This window comes from Platalea leucorodia (assembly GCF_965183815.1).
Source record: "Platalea leucorodia genome assembly, chromosome: 3".
Lineage (NCBI taxonomy): Eukaryota > Metazoa > Chordata > Aves > Pelecaniformes > Threskiornithidae > Platalea > Platalea leucorodia.
The window spans coordinates 98492938-98505513 of NC_138825.1; the positions used below are offsets into that span (position 1 = coordinate 98492938).

Below are 12576 nucleotides of genomic sequence, written 5' to 3' on the forward strand. Positions count from 1 at the left end.
GCTGGCCAGTTGCCTACACCCTCAGTCTGACTCCAGTTGCTGGCCCCCGATGCACTCAGGCCTCTCTCATCAATTAGTAGCACCTAGACCTTGCAGCGCCCTGTACACACACCCACACACAAGCACACTTATCCTGGTCTTTCCCAGTAGCTGTTTTTTAGGACACACAACATTACTTCCTCAGAGGCTGGTGGCTGAGACCCCCCCATCTGCTCCAGTTGCTGGCACTGAGACTCCCACTGGTTCCATGAGCTGACACCACAGGTGGGGGTGCCTACACCCCTGGTCTGACTCCAGTAGCTGGCACCAAACTCACTCACACTGGTCCCCTCAGTAGCTGGCACTCAGTCCTTGCAGCACTCTAACATGTGGGATAGAGAGTGAGATTACACAGATAGTTAAGAAAGGATTTAATAAGAAGACAGGACAGACTGCAGTGATCAGGCGCAGGGCTCAGTCAGACAAGCGTGCCGACCAGCCCCGTTTTGCATGCCATCCTCCCCCTTTATACCCCTTCAGGTCTGTTCCTCCTTTGTTCCTCCCCAGTTCCCTGATTGTACACATTGCCTCATTGGTTTGCATAGTTTCACAAACACAGCCCTCCCCCAGTATCCCAGACCACCAGGTTTGCACCCTTCTCAGTTGCAAAGTCCAGGCTAGCATTCTTTGAAGTGATGCCTGAAGTGTCTTGATAGCCCATCCATTAGCGTGACTAACAAGATTGGTTTCTTGTCATTGCTTCTGTTACTTTTTGTTTGTCACATCTGTGTTTTGCTTATTGCCTTTCCCTTTTCCTTAGCATCCCATTTGATATGGTTGTTGATCAGGTAACCTTAAGGAAACAAATGCTCTCTCCTACCACATACCTCATAAAAAGTTTATTTGTATGGTGTATGTGTTGTGTGTTTTTTCTCAACTCGGCTACAGACAATGGATAGGAGATGTGCTCCAGACAAGCTGGAGAATTAGATAAGGATACTATTCTGGAACTCAAGGTTCCAGGTTTCCAAACATTATGATTCTGGAAGTTAGGAAGACCATAGTAATCTTATGCTCAAATACTGCTGAACAAATATATGCAGTAAATTCAATTTCATGACCTAGCTATTAAGTCTTTTTTACTTCAGTTAAACATAGTAAAATATAGTGCAAAAAACAGATCAACATTTTAACAGTTTGTCTTAAAGGGGAATAAAAATCCTAAACAGGAACTGTGTCTTACCTTCTGTGAGAAGTAAATACAGTTAAATTCAAAGGGCAAATTCATAAAAAAATACCTGTCCAAAATAATTTGCAATTATAGGTGTCAGTTCTTTTTTTAGCAGACGAACCATGTGCCATCAATCATTTAAACAGAAATATTTTGCTGTCATATTTACCATATACTATTTAGTGGAAGTGAACAAAGATTGAAACAGTTTTTTTAAATATCTTTTTATTCTTACTTTGAACTGTGCAAGTTACACAGTATGTCTGATGTTTTGTAGATAACAATTATTCTTCTCATCAAGTTTGAAATGTATTATTAATTGGGAAAGGTGAATTGTTCATAATTTTTACAGAGATTATAAGAAAGAGATATTCTCTTATATTTTTTTTTCTATAATATGGTTGAAAAGCTGAATGAAATAGTGTATCATGATATTCTAGTATTTTTGTGATTTGCCTTTTATATTGTCACCTTTGTCACCTTAATGTTACTGCTGGATATAGAGAAAAGTTCACCTTCAGTTAATGTAAAGATCTCCGTAAGGTTTATGAAACTACGGTGGTATAAACGTAAATTTTGTCTTTTGGTTATTTTATTTTACTTTGACCTGTTACCAGCTGTTGACAGAGAGTTTAATTTTATTCTCACAATCACTCACGCAGAGTCCTGTATATGGGTAGAAGACTCCTCACTGTCACATAGGCATTATGACTGGCGATTGCATTCCAGTAGTGTGGAATATTTTTGGAAGGTCCTACGCTTTCAGAAGTGTGACTGTCTCCATTTTTTTTTTTTCAAAGCTAGTGAAAGAAATTTTGGAGAACAGTTTCTTCACTTGTATCTTGTGGAGGGAAGACCAACAGTTCGATTCAGCTGTGGAAACTCTCAGAACATTCTGACTGTATCTGTCAATCAATCCATTAGCAAGGGTATACCCATCCCTATCACAATAAGGTAAGAGTTTACCACTGTGTTACACTATAAAGAGTTTTAGTCATATATATTGAGCAATAAAGTGTGGCCTCACTTTTTTTTGACAATAAAAAGACAAGTCATATTGGAAAGCAAAATTGTATGCATATTTGGAAACCTTTTTCATAAGGTAGTGTCCTTGTTTGAAAATACATTTTAGTTCACACAGATTAGTTCAATCCTTTGGAGAACTTGTGAATCATTCAAACTCCAGACACTTTTACAGATACAGATGAAGTGACTTTGAGAACTGAATCAATTTAAGCATAACGTTGGAGGTTACAAATAGGTAGCTCATAATTTATGCTTATTAATTTACACATTGAATAAATTAGATTTGTCACCAGAATTCTAGTGCTAAATATAGGACTAATTTATTGTTTAATTTTAAGATGAAACATTAAAAATGGGCATGCTAACAACATATCGCAATGCAGTAGGCTGTCATATCTACATATGCAACTGTACTGTCAGCAGTATACAATGCAGGCTGACTAGTACTGTCATTTTTCATCTAGTACACACAATAGTTTACAGAATGGTTAACTTACAATTTTGGAAAAGGTGTTGGTATCATGCCTTGGTAATGGATTAACTCTTATTCATTCATGGAATTTCGTATGTGCAAGTTAGGAAAAAGGTAAGAATGAAATAATATAGATGTGTTATATTTATATTAGTAACATTAAAATAATGGTAAATTATTTAATGTTTACTTTAAAAATATTTTAGAAGTAATTCTGACACCCATCTAAAATTTCAGGTTACTGTGATTAATGTATTATTTTATTTATCACATAGTTGAAGTATCAGAGCTAATTGCTACACCTGAACTGTAAGCATTTGTGATGTGAGGGAACGTATTGCACAAGTTATTAAATTAAAGTTAATTTTTAGCTAGGACCATTTTTGCTGTTAGAGGATGGTATATGAAGGAGACTGCAAAAGTTACCCTGAAACATGCACATCAGAGTTTCCCAACTTACCTTCTTACTACCAAAAAAGGAAAATAAAAGCATCATACGAAGATTTTTGTATTTGCCTTCTGAACTGTTTCTGTACGATGTAAATGTTGTGACATTCTAAAATGTTGCTCATGCCAGGAGGTTTGATGATCTTGGTATATGGAGTAGATTGGTATGGGGAGAAGAGACTGTTTAGGCTTTTTTTTGGTTAGATTTTATGCTCACCCCATAAGCTTTACCATATTATTTTAGAAACAAATTTCTTAGAGTATAAATATGAAACCTCTTTTCAATATATGGAAGGATGAAAGGATCTACCATTTAAGAAACTGTTTCATTTCCATCTTTCTTCTCAGCCACAGGCCTGTACATTTCTCTTACGCTCCATTTAAAACAGGTTTTTTTCTTTTCATGGAATCATAGAATCGTTGAGGTTGGAAAAGACCCTTAAGATCATCGAGTCCAACCATTAACCTAGCACTGCCACGTTAACCACCACTAAACCATGTCCTCGAGCACCACGTCTACCCTTCTTTTAAATACCTCCAGGGATGGAGACTCAACCACTTCCCTGGGCAGCCTGGTCCAATGCCTGACTACCCTTTCGGTAAAGAAGTTTTTCCTAATATCCAGCCTAAACCTCCCCTGGTGCAGCTTGAGGCCATTTCTTCTTGCCCTATCGCTTGTTACTTGGGAGAAGAGACCGACACCCACCTCGCTACAACCTCCTTGCAGGTAGCTGTAGAGAGCAATAAGGTCTCCCCTCAGCCTTCTCTTCTCCAGACTAGACAACCCCAGCTCCCTCAGCCACTCCTCACAAGACTTCTTCTCTAGACTCTTCACCAGCTTCGCTGCCCTTCTTTGGACACGCTCCAGCGCCTCAATGGCCTTCTTGTAGTGAGGGGCCCAAAACTGAACACAGTACTCTATGTGCGGCCTCACCAGTGCTGCGTACAGGGGCGCTATCACCTCCCTGAGGTGATAAATTCTATTTTTATTCTATATTATTATTAATGCCTAGAATTAATGAAGCAAAGTCACATAGCATACATTCAAATCTAATTACTTGTTAGCTGAGAGTGCATTAATATATTTTAGGATTTTTGCACAAATTGTAAATGTGTATAAAATTTACGAAGAAAATTCTAACCCTTCCTCTCCCTAGGAGCCAGCGGATAAAGAATTTTTTTCTATTAGAAGATACTTGATAGAAGTATACAGCTCAATACTAACAACAATTCTAAGCTTGTTTTTTAATCTCAGAGACGAGTCTTGTGTGAGACATTGGTCAGCTAATTGTCTGCACTGTATTAGCTGTGGTAGCATTGTCTCTGCTTCATAAGATTAAGACATTAAAATGCTGTACAGATTTCAAAGCCTAATAATACCTTAGCAACAAATGCAGCTAAATGGCATTGAAAAGATTGATTCTAGTTATAGAATTCAAGTTGACACTGAAAAATAAATTTATTTCCCTCTTTTTTGCCTTAAAATTAACACCTGTATATTTATGGCTTCATTCTCCATGTTGTTACACTAAAAGGTAATGTCAGTTCAATTTACACATTATCTTTGTTTACTGGAATTTATACTGCTATCTTTAAAACAGTGGCATACTAAATAACTTGCAAGGTGTGATTGTAGACCATGACTGGTGGGGATTTACATGCATCTGAGTTTATGGGCTTGGCCTTCAAAATGACTAGTGACTATTCTTGTGAGTCCTTCTGAAATGTAGAGAGAGCAGTATATCCTTCACCAAGCAGCAATAAAGATGTAATCCTTCAGCAATCATCCTTAACCTCTGCCAAAGAAAAAAGCAAACTTGACAAGGCATTTGTGGTCCCCCAGGATCTTGTATCGTAGGCTGTAAAATATGAATCCATGACAAAACTGTTGATTTGTGTTCATTTAGTGGCTGTTGAAGATAGAGAACTCTATCTGTATGTTTTACCTGCAAAATTAATGATTTTTCCCCCTGTAATGCAGGAAAAGAGACAAAGACTGGAATAAATAACTATTTTTGTTACTCTTTGAAAACAGTCCAATTGGGAGACAATATTTCTGTTAAATTGTACTTTGGATAAAGCTATAAGATCATATTTGACAGATATTGTAGTTCTGGATGCAACTATGACTCCAGTGGATAAACAGCATAATTAACATGACCCATAACGTCTATAGAAGTAGATTTTCATCTTCTTAAACTTTTTCTTTCTAAATCCACCATATACAGGAAGCTAAGTTATCCCCATATTTTACAGATACTACTTTCTCTTAACTATATGATTAGTTTACTTAGATATGGCCATTTCTTTCAAACCTGGTGAAGATTAAAGAAGTTTTAAATGTTCAGTCATTGTCTTTACAGTCCGTGTGAAACAATAGCTTTATAGAAAAAAACAATAAAACTGATTGCTTACTTTTTTTGCCTTGCCTAAAGAAACTAGAGCCCTGTTTCAATCCAGTTTTATTCATTGTTTCAATTTCTATTTCTTTTAGAATAATTTGATTGCTGGTTTTGAAAATGTGTGTTTGTTTGGGTTTAATTTTTTGTGATTTCATAATTGAGATTGTATTGATCTTTTCAGTTAAAGCTTTGAGCACATACTTGAGATGATACAGTTTGAATTGCTTTTGTGGATTTGTTCTTTAAAATTACTCAAAGAACATTAGTTCAAACACATTTCATTCCACGTGTGGGTTCTGAAATGCGTTTGCCTGATGCAAAGTTGGCTGTACGTTATTTGTGGTTAAAGTGATGTGACTGTCACTGGGGCCAGATGGTGTTTCTTCAATGCAGTGGTTGAAGGAAAGTAACTTCAACAAGAAAAAGACTGAGATAATCAAGTCAACAGGATTTTTCTAGATAGTGGGATGGACTTTAGCTTTTAGAGTAGGAATACTGATTTTTTTTAGACATCTTACACTTTTCGTCTCTAAATGATAATTTTTTTACATTATATTTCTTTAAAAAGTTTAGATTGTCTGTTCTAGACAGTGATGGGGGACACCAGATTCTTTTCTGTTTGGACGATTCTAGGCAAACATTAATTAAAATCATGCCTGTATAGGATAGTGTCACTCTTTTCCATCTTATTTACCTGCAGAACTGTCAGAATTTTGCTCTGGAATTTAATGAACATAGTGCTCATCCCCACAGAGCTTTATGGTTGTATTATGTACATTAATATTCCATCTATCTTCCAAGTGTATATGCAGTTGTTTCCAGTTTTCTTTCACACTTTAATTAGTGATATGGATGTAAGCATTTACTCATGGCTGAGAAGGGCACCTTTAGCTGTCCATAAAAGCATTTATTTGTTAACTAAATTATTCAGTTAATGTTGTTTGGCCAACTGTAGCCTAGACCATGCAGTTGTACAGAAGCTGCTGAAGTTTATTATTTGGTCTTCATGCTTCAAAAGCAGATGGCATGTTCTGAACTGTGAAAGTCCTAAACACGTTTTTTTACCTCCACATGGAAACTTTGGCAAGACGTGATGTACTGAGTGCAAACCACATGATTATATTAATCAGTGTCCATGTTTTTACCTACACTTTCACTTCCTCCTTTTCCACAAAGGAGACCGTTGTTTGGACTGATCTTACAAAGTTTTTTATTGCATGTGCATTCTGCAAAGGTGTTTTTAAAAAGAATATGTAAATCACCATCCATACAATCTGTTGACTCATTCTGAGTCCTGAGGTTTACCTATTTCATTTCATCATTCCAGAGAGATGTATGTTTTCATATTAGTGCATACTTTTAAGTCATCATTTTATTAGTATTTACAGGTGCCAGGTGCTCTGTGTAGTGTGCAAGTATTACTGAAAATTACATTAAATCAGTAAAACAAAAATTACTAATTTTCTGGTGTTTTGCTATTGTTTCCAACATTACCAGTTACCTAGGAATACAGGATTTTTTTTTTTTATTTGAGGAACTGGAAACATCTGAGCAGCTCTTTGTAAACGTCGGTGGCTTTGTATCTGAACAGGTATATAGTGTAGCCTATATTCGTGATGTGTGGAAGACATTTTGCTGCCTTCAAATACTCCTAAGCTTCATACTTGAGATACTGAGTTCCAACATAGTCAATTATGTGATGAATGAGAAATGGAAAGGTGTTTTGGTAGATAACTTGAGTCAACTTGATGCAATGTTGCCATCATCTTATCACACCTCCCCTTTTCAAAATTCTTTGAAGGTTAACAGTGAAAGCAGTCTGGGAGAGACTTAAGAATTGTTATTCTATCATATGAATTTATAAATTGATAAAGAAAACACATTTATATGTGGTTTTGAAATGGAATATATTACATACTGTATATTTTAATTTTGAATTTTAAATCAGCACATACATGAATCATACCCATGTGGATATTGTGTTGCATAAAACTGGAAATGCTGTAGGATATTAAGTAGATTTAATAAGTTTTGGATTGAATTTGGAATTACTTTTGGAAGGACTGTATATACAACTATACATATTTATATTTATCACATTTCCTATAGAAATTGCAAATCATGATAACTCAGCATAAGTCAGTGGAACAAAACCTAAAAATGGCTTTCATAGAGATGATTTTCCACTGAAATTATCCGCAGTTGATGACGGTTTATCAGGCCTTGTGAAAACAGTAGTGGACTCAGTTCATTTTGTAATGTATATCTATTTCATAAAATCATCATCACATTTGCCACTATAAAGTGGGAAGTTTTGTGCAACATATGCTTATATAACGTTTGTTCTCTGAAAACCTTAATCCCAGTTCTATCAATCCAGCTGTTACAGTTTTATGTAGGTAAATCACATCATCTGTTACTCAGTCCCAAAAATAGTGCCATAATACATGCATTACATCAAACTAATACATATAAATTCTTGTATATGCAGTTAAAATTGACCATTTGATGGAATATTAGAATCAACCAGTTAAATTATTCTGTGTGCCCTGCTAGCTGAAATAATTCAAATAAGAGAATACATTCTCATAAAGAATATAGAAAAGATTACTTTTTGTTTTCATTTCAATTTCAGATTTTGTGTTTGAACAGAACATTCAGTGTATTTAGAAACGTATGTCACTTTCTGAAACAATTTTTTTGCTTTCCTTCAGCAACAGTATTCCGTATTTCATCAGTGATCTGTCAAAGCCAACAAACCAACAGCTATGGCTATTCCAGTTCATTAGCTACTGACTTGAAGAGCAGATGTTTGAATTCCTGTACCCTTCATGCTGTGGCTTAGAGTAGGCTGTCTTAAATAAACTGACCTTACAGGAATATCTCAAGAACACAGAAGCACAAAATCACATAATTGTTTAGGTTGGAAGATGATCTTGAGATCATCTTGTCCAACACACCTGCTCAAGCAGGGTCTTGTAGAGCATGTAGGACCATGTCCAGTCAGGTTTTGACTATTTGAAAGAGGCTCCAGTCCCTTACTCGTCTTTGTTGCCTTTTGCTGAACTTGCTCCTGTAAGTCCGTATCTTTCTTGTACTGGGGAGCCCAGAACTGGATATGTCACTCCAGATGTGGTCTCAACAGTGCAGAAGAGAGGGGAAGAATTATCTTCTTTGACTTGAAGGACAGTCTTGCCAGTAAAGACTGAGGTAAAGAAGGCAGTGAGTATCTCAGCCTTTTCCAGGTCCTTTGTCAGCAGATCGCCTTCCCCATTCAGCAGTAAGGCCACATTTTCTTAAGTCTTCCTTTTGCTGCTGATGTTCTTGTAGAATCCTTTCTTGTTGTCCTGCATGTCACCTGCCATAGTCAAGTACAGGTCAGCCTTGGCTTTCCTAACCCTTTCCCTGCAAGATCAGACAGCAACTCTATACTCCTCCTGGATCACCTGCCTGTGTTTCCATACCTTATGCACTTCCTTTTTATGTCTGAGTTCAGTTAGAAGCTCCTTGTTCACGCATGCAGGCCTCTTAGCTGCATTTGCTTGATTTCCTACTTGTTGGGATAGACCTTTCTTGAGCTTGTAGGAGGTCATATTTGAATATCAACCAGGTGTCCTGGACCACTGTTCTCTCAAGGGCCATATCTCATGTGCTTCTTCCAAGCAGATCCCTGAAGAGACCGAAGTCTGTTCTCCAATGTCCAGGGTTGTGCTCCTGCTTTTTGCTTTGCTTCCTTCTCTTAGGATCCTGGATTCTACCATCTCATGGTCACTGCAGCCAAGGCTGCTTCTGACTTTCATGCTTCCAACCAGTTCTTCCTTGTTTGTATCAGGTCCAGCAAAGCACCTGCACTTCTTGGCTGCTTGATCACCTGTGCCATGAGATTGTCAATGCCCTCTAGAAATCTTCCAGATGGCTTGAGCCCGGCTGTATTGTCCCTCCAGCAGATACTTGGGTGGTTAATAACTCTGATTCTAGTCTGAAAATTCTGCCAAAACCTTTTGCATCTCTTTCTTAATTGGGTCATGACCAGATTGATTGCTTCATTCTATTATAAACGAACTGTAGATCCCATTGGATTTGGTGATTTGTATCTTCTCAACATGGGCAAAGGCTAGGAGAATACACATACTAAATAGTGTTTCTGTGGTAAAGGCTTGCAGACTGCTCTCTTGTTAGTTCCATACAGTACGTACTGACTTAAGAATTCTCTTCTTTCACCTTCTCACCTTTTTTTTTATGCAGTTATCCTCAACATAGGTAATTCACTGAGCTTTTTATGGCGGCTGGTTAAGGGGAAGGTAGAAGTGCCATGTGCTTTGACCATGATTTTTTTTCCTTCTCCCTTGAACAATGTGATTTTTAAGACTGCAATTATGATTTTATTTTGATTTTTATAATTTCTAGCTGGGTAGATTTATTCTCATATGAAATTGAATTTCCATCATTAACTGATTTTGGATGGTTTATTCCAAAGTGACTCACCACAGACCAGCTCATAGTATATGGACTCACAATTCTTTCATCTTCCCATTCATAGTATGTCATTCTACTTTTATCACAGATAAAAGAGCTATATCACTATAGAAGTGATATCTGCTGTGTTTTCATATTGGCAATTTAGGGAGCTGCAGTAAATGTCATTTGAGTACCTGCAAGGATATGTAGTCCATAAGCTAAAACAACTGATGGAAAACAATGCATTGAAGAAGGTTTAATGACGTCTGTTGCTAGGTGTGAGTTTTATTCAGTGTCTTTCAAATACATTCATATCAATATAAATTTTTAAGTGTGAACTGTAGCAACAGTTCAGTAATACTGAGTAGCATAGTACAGCACTGTGAGCTGCCTTTCCTGAAGTGGCAGGCATCCAGACCTCTTCTCACAGTTGTGGTGATCAGCATCCTCCATGATATTGAACTGCACTCTGAGTCACAGATGGAATACTATGACCCACCTGAAACCACAGAGGCAACATAGGAAAGGCAAAGTATATTTACCACCTTTCAAAGACAAAGATATTGAAAAAATATGAGACTGTTGATTACTTATGTTATTTAAGAAAAATTCTAATGAGTTGTATTCACTCCATCTAACTTTACCTGCTTTCAAGTTAGGTGTCTAGTCTAAATGAGCTTGTCTGTATTACTATGTGGATTTATGGCAAAAAATAAAAATTCATACAGTACTCAGACTATAATTGCTCACTAGGCCTTTTTGCCTTTCAGCTAAAAGTTGGCAGCTTGTCTTTAGGTTACCTACCTCCATTGAAATATAGAGGTCAGTGTTTAAATTACGAACATTCTGAAAAGATAAAAGAATGGGTTTGCAAAATAAAATTTATTCTTTCTCACAATCTTTTTCGCCATTGATAACCCCTTCTTTCTGTTGTAATTACTGCAACTTCAAATCTACTTGAAAATTCAAGGTTCTGATGTTGTGAGCCTTAATGATAAAAGGAATACATTTTATAAATTTCTTTAGTACAATGAAATATAATAGTGCAAACAGTGACAAAGTTATTTGAATTTTAATCAGATTTCTCTTTCTTAAGTCCTTTTAGTATGGTGCAATTTCCAATCTCCTGTTGAACACGGAATTTGAAAAATTAGATTTTGTTGGTAATTTTATGTAATCAAATTTTATGTCAAATCTGGCATTCTGTTAAATTAAACTCTGTCTGAGGGCAAATGCTGACTTTTAACTCAAAAAGATGCTCTGAACTTGAGCTTGAAATTGACATAGTAAATTCTTGTCTGCCCTTCAGTGTCCTGAAAATAGAGGGCATAATTTAACCTGTATTCCTCAAGGTATCATCCACTAGAATTTAAACTTTTTACTTGATAGAACAAGAGATGCTACAGATGACTGTATGTCCTTTAAGAAACAAGGATAGCTCTTATTTTTACCTATATTATTATCTGTTTTAAGAATCATAGAATCATGGAATCATAGAATCTATGATTCCATATTATTATCTGTTTTAAGAATGTAACATACTTCGTTTGTATTACTAGTGCTGCTAGAGGGTATTTATATTTATAGCATGTTCAACTTAGCATAACAAAGCAAAATCAGGTAACACAAAAATCACAGTACTTTGGCAGTAGTTTATTTTGGATTGCATTTACCTTTGTAGGATGAACTAACTCATCCTAAAAGAAAAGACTGGTAAATTCTGTCTCATTTAGAGACTTTTAGTGTAAGAACATATTATTTGAAAACCAGCACAAGAAAGAAGTTCTACCAATCTGTGGTTTTGTTTGCACAAGTATAGTATCCTAGGAATAGCTGTATTTATAGTGTACATATGTGCATATTATATGTGAAGAACGACTGTCATGAGGTCCTGTCTTCAGACCTGTGACAACTGGTGACGTTTGACTTCAGTAAAGTCATTCTACTTCCTAGACAGCATTTATATTGAAAACAGAGATACATATTTTGTTTCTCATTTTGCAATGCTGTTTTGCTTGCCTGCGGGCATAACTGTCTCATAAGTATGTAAAATAATTAATGATTCACCACAGAGACTTGAAGATTTAATTTTTCACTAATGTACAAGAAATACAAATAACTGTTTTACGATGGTGAGCAAAAAAAAAGAAATACTTCTGAAGCCACTTCTGTCTTGTCAGTGGTCATTTTGACATGAGTCAAGCTTTATATTTTGTATACTGACTGTCCCAGTGAGAGTATAGCCTAGTGGTAGAATGGAAATTTTTTTAATCTTTCCAATAGTTAAGGTGCATTCCTGGCCAATAATTTTGTTGCATTTTGACCATTCTCCATCTCTAAACTAGAGGACCATACTTTAAAATAATAATGAAAGTTGATATTCTCAGTTTTGACCACTAGTTTTATTATGACCTTTTTTCCTAAGTTGAACATTTCAGTAATACCCCTCATACCCTGAATTTCATTGCTGTCAATTATTGACTGTAAAGAAATACCAAGTGGTTCAAGATAGTGTATTTTCTTTGTATTTTTCCTACTAGAATTGAAATGGTAAAAGGAAT

At 36.2% G+C, this 12576-nt stretch overlaps 1 protein-coding gene across 1 annotated transcript in view; it reads left to right on the forward strand.

Annotated features, from left to right (window-relative positions):
• EYS (eyes shut homolog) overlaps positions 1-12576 on the forward strand; it is a gene marked incomplete at its 5' end in the record, with an annotated part of 904266 nt that overhangs the window by 733347 nt on the left and 158343 nt on the right. The window contains one exon of the mRNA XM_082305491.1: positions 2015-2164. Within this exon, the coding sequence (XP_082161617.1) occupies positions 2015-2164 (150 nt within the window). The remainder of the gene's footprint in view (positions 1-2014; positions 2165-12576) is intronic.